The sequence below is a fragment of the Octopus bimaculoides genome, chromosome 24 (assembly GCF_001194135.2).
Source record: "Octopus bimaculoides isolate UCB-OBI-ISO-001 chromosome 24, ASM119413v2, whole genome shotgun sequence".
Taxonomy (NCBI): Eukaryota; Metazoa; Mollusca; class Cephalopoda; order Octopoda; family Octopodidae; genus Octopus; species Octopus bimaculoides.
In genome coordinates, this window is record NC_069004.1 from 22,026,947 (window position 1) to 22,038,601 (window position 11,655).

The 11,655-nt window shown below is 35.7% G+C and overlaps 1 protein-coding gene across 3 annotated transcripts in view; it reads right to left on the minus strand.

Annotated features, from left to right (window-relative positions):
• LOC106880220 (ELKS/Rab6-interacting/CAST family member 1) overlaps positions 1-11,655 on the minus strand; it is a 301,414-nt gene that overhangs the window by 6,078 nt on the left and 283,681 nt on the right. Inside the window, exon 16 of one of the 3 annotated variants that reach the window (XM_052976221.1) lies at positions 10,820-10,993. The exons of 1 other annotated variant lie outside the window; for it this stretch is intronic. In XM_052976221.1, coding sequence (XP_052832181.1) covers positions 10,820-10,993 — 174 coding nt within the window. The remainder of the gene's footprint in view (positions 1-10,819; positions 10,994-11,655) is intronic. One more of the 3 variants, XM_052976223.1, reaches the window with a different exon arrangement.

The window sequence follows — 11,655 nt, forward strand, 5'->3', positions numbered from 1 at the left end:
TATATATATATATATATATATATATATATATATATATATATACATACTAGCAACAAGCTTCTTACACTTTCTGTGTACCAAATCCACTCTCAAGGCTTTGGATGACCTGAAGATACAGCAGAAGACACTTGCCCAATGTGCCTAAGTGCCATGCAGCAGGACTGAACCCAGAACAACATGGTTGGGAAATAAGCTTTTTACCACACAGCCACATTTGTCCCTGGAAAACTTTCAAAATTGTCATCCAATCACTGATGCATATGTGTTTGTTTGTGTGTGAGTATAATGAGATAAACCATTAATAAAAGCAAAAAAAAAAAAAAGATACGAAAGATAGGGTTGCTTATTTTGTTAGAGAAATATATTTGTTCATTGACATGACTTTCAATCCAGCAGTTAAAATACAACAAAAGCCAAGAATGATAGGGACTCACAGCCAACTGGCTTGGAGATTTTTTTAGTCAACACCTTACCTTAAGCTAGTGAAACAAAATGCACATGTATTATTGCTATTGTTATTATTAATACATCCACAGACCAGACAGCAATTAACATAAAATAATTTACCAATAGATACTTAACACAAATACATATATACAAATTGTAAGGAATATATGAGGCGGTACTGAAAAGTAACCAGAAACATTCTCTGTAAAACAAGCCCATTGTAGTTCAGGTTTCCATCACTAGAGGTCACTTGATGTGACACTCAAGCATTAGTCTGCCAACCAGAGGTGTTGGTTGTAGCCCTACTGCCATGTGGTGCGTCTTTGCTTTGCTGTGCTTCTCTCCTCTTCATCAATTTTTGCGATGGCTGAAACAAAGGAACAACGAGCTTCCATGAAATTTTGTTTTCTGCTGAAACAGTGGCTGAAACAGTGGCTGAAACAGTGGCTGAAACAGTGGCTGAAACAGTTGTGATGCTTCAAACACCTTACTGGACGCTGCCATGAGCAAAACACAAGTTTACAAGTGGTTTCCATGATTTAGGGATGGTCACTTGTTGCTTGAGGACCAACCGCATTCAGGACAACCATCAACTTCTCAAATGAATGAAAATTCATGGATTGGTCTTGGCAGACTGTCACCAAACAATTGACAAACTTGTTGATATGACTGGCGTGTCCTGGAGCTCCTGCCAACGAATTTTGAAAGAGGAATAGCAAATGAATAGAGTTGCAACAAAATTTATGCCTCACTTGCACACAGAAGATCAAAAGCAGTCTTGACGAAATGCATGTCATAAATTGAAAGAACAGTTGGAAGTTGATCTAGACCAATTTCGAAGGTCATCATTGGTGACGAAAGCTGGTGCTACGGAATTTGCCGATGTGGAAGAGGTGAAGAAAAAAACAACGGAGATGTTAAAAGGCATTACCTCGCAAGAGTTCCAGCACTGTTTTGAATACTGGAAAACGCGTCTGGGCCGATGCATTGCTTCAAATGGGGAATACTTTGAAGGCAATGAAAGTGTAAACATGTAAAACTAAGTGAATAAAATAATATCGCAATATTTCAGTTTCTGTTGGGTACCCCCTCATATAAAACCATAAATATGTAAGAGAAAAGAAACAGGTTTATACAACATACAATATAATTTATGCAATGAGGTTATACAATACATGAATATACATTATATTCAATACATATAATAATCATTTTTCACTGGTTTATATTTTTATAACACACACATGCACATGCATGTGCACACACACACACACAGATTACTTTCATTGATACAAACTAAGAATTAGATTCCTTGGAACCTGAATTTCTTGCTGCAAAACTGGCAGTAGAATTGATCATTTTATTCCCTCACCCCTAAAAAATCAATTCTTTTCTTTTATAACTTTATAATTGTGGTGCAAAAACCCAATATCAATTATATTAATTTAATCTTTGCAATAATCATTTTTCCATGCAATAAACAATTACTAATTTTAGGTAGTCTTTTCTTGGTTCAAAAATTTTCCAAAAGACAAATTTTTGGTGAAGTGAAGCGCAGATGTGGCTGTGTGGTGAGAGGCTTTCTTCCCAACCACATGGTTCCAGGCTCAGTCCCACTGCATGGCACCTTGGGCAAGTGTCTTCTGCTATAGTCTTGGACCAACCAAAGCCTTGTGAGTGGATTTGGTAGATGGAAACTGAAAGAGGCCTGTCATATATATATATATATATATATATATATATATATATATATATATATATATATATATATATATATATATATATATATATATACATATATGTGTGTGTCTTTGTGTCTGTGCTTGCTCCCCTCCCGCCACTGCTTGACCACTGGTGTTGGTGTGTTTATGTCTCTGTAACTTAGAGGTTTGGCAAAGGGGCCTGATAGAATAAGTGTCAGACTTCAAAAAAAAGTACTGTTGTTGATTCATTCAGCTAAAAATTCTTCAAGGCAGTGCCCCAGTATGGCCACAGTCTAATGACCGGAACATGTAAAAAGATCAACAATATAATTCATCTTTATCTATGGAATTTGAAGCAGATGAAGCTATGACATTGTAAATAACATACAGTTCTTGTTGGTAAGAACAAAGCTTTTAAAGATAGAGAATTTTGAATGATTGGTTTAGTACAATGGTAGAATGACTACCATTCTTTTACAGAAGATGTGGCTCCATGTCCCATGGGCAAACTTCACTTTTTCTATCCCAAAGAGTTTTTAACCCAATATTTACATGCTATTAATTATAGCTTTATTAAAGCAACAAACTGGCAGAATTGTTAGAGCATTGGGGAAAACGCTTTGCAGTATTTGTTCCAGCTGATTATGCTTTAAGTTCAAATTCCACTGAGGTTAACTTTGCCTTTCATCCTTTCAGAGTCAATAAAGTAAAGTACCATTCAAGTTACTGGGATTGATGAAGCTGACCTTGTGCCAAAATAAGGAAGAATTATTTATAGCTTTATCTACTTTGAGTTCTACAGTTAAAAATGTATTATTCCACATCCTTTGAAGCTTCTAAATTCTTATGATATAAACAATCAAAATTGTGTTTAATAATGTAGAATTATTTTAAAAATCAAAAACAAGGTGTAGGCATGGTTGTGTGGTAAGAAGTTTGTTTCCCAACCACATGGTTCTGGGTTCAGTCCCACTGAGTAGCATCTTGGGCAAGTGTCTTCTGCTATAGCCTCGGGCCGAGCAAAGCCTTGTGAGTGGATTTGGTAGATGGAAACTGAAAGAAGCTTGTGATATATATATATATATATACGTGTGTGTATGTATCTTTGTGTCTGTGTTAGTCCCTCATCACTACTTGATGACTGGTATTGGTGCATTTACATTCCTGTAACTTAGCAGTTTGACAAAAAAGACTGATAGAATAAGTATCAGGCTTAAAAATAAATAAAAATAAGTACTGGGATTGATTAGTTTGACTAAAATTCTTCAAGGCAGTGCCCCAGCATGGCTACAGTCTAATGACTGAAACAAGTAAAAGATAAAAGATGAAAGATAGATCAAATATGCTACTGGTTCTATGATGTGCAAAATAACACAAAATAAATATGCATTTTGGTGTGTAAAACAGCAACTCATTTGATGTCAATGTGGTAAAAAAAAATGTATACAAGAGAAAGGAATTTATGGATCATTGATAAAGTGTTTACAAAATCAATATTGAAGATACACTTTCAATTTTCTAGTTGTATCTTTGGAATTAAAGATATATACCAAAACAACTGGAGCAAATTTGCCTGAAGTTGAATTCTCAAAGAATGTAGTTCAGATATCAACATTTCAGGAACAATATGCAAGGTCCAGCTCCAACCTTGTAGCATTGGTTGCAAACCTGAGTATCGCTGCCCTTAATGTGAAGGAGAGAAAAATCAACAAATACAGGGGCCTGGCTGGCCACTATCAATTTGTGCTGATCACCATTGAGACATCAGGTGTTCTCAGACTCCATACTATCAATTTCCTTTGCAAAATAGGGATAACGATGGCCTATTGAAGAAATGAGCCCCATGAGGTGGAGTAGCTGCTGCAGTCATTACTGTGGGGCAAGGCTGAGCTCACCATTTGTTCTCAGGTATGTGACCCATCGCCCCATCTCCCTCCATCTACTGCTGCCTTACCCCACCTCGCCACTACCTTTTCTCCTTTTCTTTCTTTTCCTTTCTTATGTCTCTTCTTTTCTGTGTCCCTGTATTTAAACGTCCTAATAAAATTCATTAAAGTAATATTAAAAAAAAAATATATGCAAGATTTTCATAAAACTTAAAGAGGGAATGGTTGTACAAAGACTGGTGAAAAGAACAAAACAGCCTCCGTAAACAAATATCCTTTTTTAATATCTTTCTTTAAAAAATATATATTGCACAGGCATGGCTGTACGATTAAAAAACTCCCTTTGAAAAGTTCAGTTCTGCTACAAAGAACCTTGCTTGCTAGAATAGTCCTGGACCAAACAATGCCTTATGAATGAATTTGGTGTATGGAAACTGTATGGAAGCTCATTGTGTGTGAGTATGTGTGTGTGTGTGTGTCTATGCCTTTGTTTCCCACACATTGGATAATGTAGATGCAGTATAATGCCAAGGAACAGACTCTGGTGTCTTCCATGACAAGTGTTATGTGCCTGACATAGAATTTTCCTTGCAGGAAATAAAAAGAAGTTTCACCTTTGTCTATCTTTGGGTGTTTTTTTGCAATCTTATCATATTTAATCATTTATGAGAAATTGAAGAAATAGTACTTGGTTTCAGTACTCATCTAGTACCTTATTTATCAACTGCTAAAGGAAGAAAGGCAAAGCTAACCTTGGCAAGATTTGAGGTTAGAGTGTAGAAAAGTGAAACAAATATCACAAATTATTTGTATCTGACTAACAATATACCATCTTATTTAGATGATGTAGTCCTAAATATACAAAATGTTGACATGTCATGTCTGGAACATCTTTGACCACAGGCCTGTTAGATCAGAGCCACCTTGGGTAAAACAACAACATCAATCAACAAAACAAGAAAAAAAATAAAACATGTTTTAAAATAAATGTGTAGAAACAGATTCTAATACTGAAGATTATAAAATCATAAACTGGAATAATGCCACAAGCTCTATCTAGTCATATACATGCCATCTGCGGATTGAGAAGCCGTATCTTTTAAAATAAACTGCATTTAATCTAAGATGGATTTGTGAGTATGAAGAAGATGCTAAAAGAATTTTTTTAATAAAATAAAAAAATCCAACTAGAAGTAAACAAACAAAAACAACAATAGTACAGTGTTATTTTCATTGCAGATGTAGCATGTAGCATCACATATAGAAGCCTGCATAAAAATGGTTTACTAAGAAGCGACAAATACAGCTAGTGCAGCCAGGAGTGTAGTTAACATCAGGTCTCTCTACTTTTATACATACAAGCATACATACAGACATACATACACACACATACAGATTCACACACACACACACACACATACTTACATACACACAGTGGTCCCAAGACAGTGCCCCGTGGAACACCACTCACTATTTGTGTTTTCATAGAGGTGGCTCCATTGGCCACTACTACCTGACTTCTATCTTTCAGAAAGTCATGTAACCACTCTGCAAGTTTTCCAGCTATGCCAAGATCACATAGTTTGTGGCATACCATACCATGATCCACTTTGTCAAAAGCTTTTGCAAAATCAAGGTATATTACGTCCACATTTGAGTTATTGAGTAACTGCCTCAACACCCAGTCATAATGTTGTAAGAGCTGGGTCAGGCAGCTCCTACCTGGTCGAAAGCCATGCTGGGTATCACTCAGCAAGTTATTTTCTTCAAGGAATGTGATTAGTTTTCCTCTGACTATCCATTCCATGACTTTGCTGATGTGTGAAGTAGGCCTATAGTTTTTGGCATCTGCTCTGCTTCCTCCTTTATGGATTGGGCATATCATATGTATATATATATATTTATTATTGAGTTAGAAAACAGGGAGATATAATGGAAACAAATTAATTTATTAATTAATCAACATATTCACTTTTATTTTCTTTTATTCATTATATTACTTTACCCTTATATAATATAATCCATCATTCATGATTATTATTATTATTATTATTGAATTGAAATAAAGGGAATAATTTTAATGCATATTCACACACATATGTATACATAAACATGTCTGTATATTCTGAGTATTCCAAACATATCCTGATTGTCCTCTAAAAACCCTGACAATTTTCCTTATAAGTCGTTTAAAATGTAAAAGTATATTTTTATATGTTTTGTAATTTTAATCTTATTTGAGATATGAAACAGTTGTTGGCGAATATGTTGATTAATTAATAAATTATTTTGTATCCATTAGATCTCTCTGTTTTCTTACTCGATAATAATGTTTGATATTTTATGGTATTTTTTACAATATATTCATTGAAGAAATATCTCTTCAAAATATAAATATTTTAAACCAGTGTACCTTGGATAAATATCCCTATAATCAGTTTAAATATCCTCATTGTGACCACAAAAAATATATATGTATGTATGTGTGTGTGTATATATGTATGTATGTATGTATATATATAATTAAAACAAAGAAGTTAAATTCTGGTCATAAAGTTACCAAAGGTTTTGAATCCACAAAAGCCACAGCCTTGTGGACTGCTCATCAGACTCTATACAAATACAAAAAAATTAAACTTTTTACCATGCGGACATGAGGAAATGCTCAGATATCAAGTTTTAATGGCTAATGTATAAAAACATTAATGAGGAAGGGTTATCTGCCTTGGACCAGAGGATAAAAAAACTCTTACAGACCTAAAATAGCCAAACCAGCAAACGGGCAGATCTAATTTTCCAGTAGGTAGTGCTTGAAATGGACACATCTAGAGAAAACGTCATTACGACTATTTAATGCGCCAGGTTTAGCGTAGTCCTTAAGAATTTTGATTCTCTACACAATGCAGATTTTGCAACAGCCACTTCCATTAATATGTGGGCTTGGATGTTCTATTATTTTCCACCTGATATCACATGGGTCCCTTGATCTTTGAGGTGCCACACATGGCTGATCAGAGATGTGACAAAATGTCTTTCTGAGACTCTGAAGGATGACTAGAGGTTGCGGAAGTGACGTTTGAAAGATGTACTGGCCTATCTGATATATTTACAAACTTGGGATGTGGCTATATTCACACTCCTGGTATATCTCTGGTAGGCTCCGGGTCCAAGGATGTTGTTGGTAACACCATTGCTGACGTTGTCAATATGGTGCAATGATCTGGTGGTGTTATCGCTGTGGTTATTGTTTCTGGTCATATGGTTGGTGATGTAGCTGCCAGCATTAGTGTGGGGGCAGCTGGTGGCAACATATGGTGCAGGGCCACTCATCCCCAGGCCTGGAGCCTACCAGAGATATACCAGGAGTGTGAATAGAGCCACATCCCAAGTTTGTAAATATATCAGATTGGCGAGGACATCTTTCAAACGTCACTTCCACAACCACCAGTCATCCTTCAGAGTCCCAGAAAGACATTTTTCATCTTTGGCACCTCAAAGATCAAGAGACCCCTTATGATATCAGGTGGAAAATAATAGAACATCCACGCCCATATATTAATGGGAGTGGCTGTTTCAAAATCTGTATTGCAGAGAGAACCAAGATTCTTAAGGACGATGCTAATCCTGGCGTGTAAATAATCGTAAAGATGTTTTCTCTAAACGTGTCCATTTCAAGCGCTACCTACTGGAAAATTGGATCTGCCCATTTGCTGGTTTGGTTATTTTGGGTCTGTAAGGGTTTTTTATCTTCTGGTCCAGGGCAGATAACCTGTCCTCATTAACGTTTTTATACGTTAGACATTAAATCTCGATATCTGAGCATTTCATCATGTCCGCGTGGTAGAAAGTTTAAATTTTTTGTCTTTGTATAGAGTCTGATGAGCTGTCCACATGACTGGCTTTCATGGATATGAAACCTTTGGTAACTTTTTGACCAGAATTTAACTTTTTGTTTTAATAATTACTGCTCCATTCTTTAGAGTGTGCTTCTTTTCTGATATATGTTGTATTCTTTTATTCTTTTATTTGTTTCAGTCATTTGACTGCAGCCATGCTGGAGCACTGCCTTTAGTCAAACAAATCAAACAAATTGACTATATATATATATATAGAGATAGATATATACCTACTGTTTAAAGAACACAATATATATTTTTGTGAACTACTAAAATAAAAATGACACAGGCAGCATTTTATAACATGTCTGGTGTCTTCATGTAATCTTCAGGCATATACAAGCTAAAACATGATGACAGAATGTCATTTTCATTGCCTGACACTATTAGTAGCTCATAAAAACGTATATTGTGTTCTTTATACAATATTTACCTCTCACCAGATAGAGTACTTTTTTTTTGTTGATATCACCATCACAGAACAATATACTATATATGTATGTATGTATATATATATATATATATATATATATATATATATATATATATATATATATATATTACATATGAGAGGCTGCTGAAAAATTCCTGGCTTTGAGTAAAAGAAAATACAGGAGGATCAGTTAATTATGGTTTTTATTCAGCATATTCCCCTCTCACATTCACACACTTATTGCAGAGGTCCTTCAGTTTTTTCTAAGCCCTGTAAAAGAACTCAGAAGTTTGGGTCTCTAAAGTCAGGAACTTCTCATCACCCCCTCTGTATATATATATGTGCATGTATGTATGTATGCATGTATGTGTGTATGTATGTATAGTTAACAACTACCTAGATACAGCACAGCATATATGTGATAAGATACTTTTTATTGAGGTTAAGGGAATATTAGCAAATAGGAAACATTACAAGCAAACAAGTTTAACATTCCTGACACTTTTAGTGATGAAGCAAATTTGAATATTTACATCTACACTAGAGTTTGAGTGGTTTGATCTCTAGTCATCCCCAAGTGTCTTATTTCTCTGGATGTGTATATAATATGAATCCAGTCTGGTTGTATGTACATGTCCTGGAATAAGACATCTGATGACAGTCACAATCAGAGTTGAAACCAATTAAAGTGTAGCGTAAATTGAATTCAATTTGGTTCACATTGAGCATCCAGAAATAAATTTTTAATCACAATTAAAACAAACTGTTTATGTAAATAATAAAAGATGCTTTATTGCTAATGGTGAGGCCAGCAGTAAAAGAAAAGAAAAATAAGCAATTTTGTGCTGATTTCTGACATAGTTACAAGGTCAGACATTTTAAGGGAGGGTTTGGTTAATTGAATTGACACCAGGACTTAACTTTGGTGAAATTTGAACTCAGAACATGAAAAAAAAAAAATGTAGAATCTTATTTACAATAACTATTCCACCTGACTGGCCTTTGTGCCAGTGGCATGTAAAAGCACCCACTACACTCTTGGAGTGGTTGGTGTTAGGAAGGTCATCCAACTGTAGAAACTCTGCCAGATCAGACTGGAGCCTGGTGTAGCCATCTGGTTCACCAGTCCTCAGTCAAATCGTCCAACCCATGCTAGCATGGAAAGTGGACGTTAAACGATGATGATGATGATGATCTAAATATATAATTGTAATCAAATTTCTGTATTTCTAAATTAAACTTTTCTCCTAGCTTTAAATCTTTTATTCTCCGAAGCAGCATATTGTAGACATCCTGTTAACTTTCTTAAGGATCCTGATGTTGGTAGCATTTTGCCAAACCACCAAGTTAGGGGGATGTAAATACACCAATAATGGTTGTTAAGTGGTGGTGGGGTCAAACACAGACCAAAGACACACACACACACACACACATGATGTGCTTCTTTCAGTTCCTGTCTCTCAAATCCACTGACAAGGCTTTGGTTAGTCCAAGGCTACAACAGAAGACACTTGCCCAAGGTTCCATGCAGTGGGATTAAACCCAGAACCATGTAGTTGGGAAGCAATCTTAGAAATTAAATAAACATTTAAATATTTATTTAAATTTGTGAACTTCACTCTAAACCAATGTCTCTGGATTACTTACGAGTCTTCATAAGGAACCTCAATGTGATTGCTAGGTCTGCTAAAAAGGGCAGTCAAATCTCTTTCAAATCATAACCTGACCATTTTACAAAAGGCAAATCAACTAGAGAATCTCTACGTAGTTGCTGAAACTACAAATAATATCAGCCAAATCTCCCTCAAATCACACCCTACCAGCCAAGAAGAGTGCCTCTATATAGTCATTTGATCTACTAGAAATAGCAGTCAAATCTCCCTCAAATCACACCCTGCAAGCCAATGAGGATGCTTCTGTATAGTTGTTTGATACCCCTAAAATACGGAATGGTCATGGCTGGAATGGCTTTGATATATAAAGTCTACTGGATTAAGTTTGATCTGAGTCTGAACAACAACAATATCAACAACACCAGCAACAACAACAACAGCAACAGATGGTCAACAAAAATGTTTCCTGGGTTAAATAGTAGGAGTAGTAACATCAAAAACAACAGCAGCAGCAGCAGCAACAATAACAGCAACAAGAACAACAGCAAGAATAACATCAAAAGTAACAGCAGCAATAACTACAAGCCAACAAAGGATCCTTGATGTGGTCATCGAGTCTGCTAGAAATAGCAGCCAAATCATCTTCAAATCTTACCCTACCATCTTCCAGAAAGCAGAAGAGACATTAGATAATGTAATCCTGTATACTCCCTAAAAAGATGGGATGGCCATGATTGGAATACCTTTGACTATAGGTCTACTCAATGAGGACTAACCTGGTAGCTAAACAACAACATCAAACAATCGACAAAACAGTAATACCTTGCATGACGTTGCTTACCTCTTCACTGCTTAGCGTCCTCAGGGTGGCGACACTCACACTCGGTCCTTGCTGTATCCGTGGTAATCCCTCAAGCAACTGTGGATCTGTATCCAGAACAGCAGCCAATAACTGATCAATCAATGTACGTAGGCGTTTCTTGCTGTGTTCTATTTTCCGAACTGCTCTTATCACCTAAGGTATAAACGGCCTTCAGTACACCTGTGCTCGTAAGCTTGGAAGGGGACGGGATAGGATTTGGAGGGAAAGGAATTTTATAGATTTATTTTTATATACTTTTTTTTGTCCCAAAGAAGGTCGGCTGTGGTGTGGGAGAGGGTAGGGAGAAAATAGGGGTGAGTAGAGGTTTATTAAAGCAAGACATGAATGAAAGAGAAAGATGACAGAAGAGGGACACCAATGTATATAGGAATCTTATTTGGCATTTACAGATATGCAAACACACATCTACACGCATACATTCACACATGTCTATATGCCTATCTGTGTGTGTGTGTGTGTGTATGTATGCATGTATATCTTCACGCATGTATATATGCACGTTGTTTCACTTTACATGTGTTTTCTATACTAACATAAGTTAATCACAGAATGTATCACTGAAGCATTGTTAAATAGATAACTTTTAATTTTCAAGGAAAAGATTCCTTTTTTCGCAAATCTTCAAAGACAGCTTGTTGATAGGAGTAATGAGAGCAAGAACAGTCTTTAGAAAGTAATTTCTTTGGAGAAATGCCTATACATATATCTATCTAGTTATCTTTTGTCTCTCTCTTTTTATATATAATCTACCCATCTATTTCTCTACCTCCCTATCTAGATATTTATCTAGATAT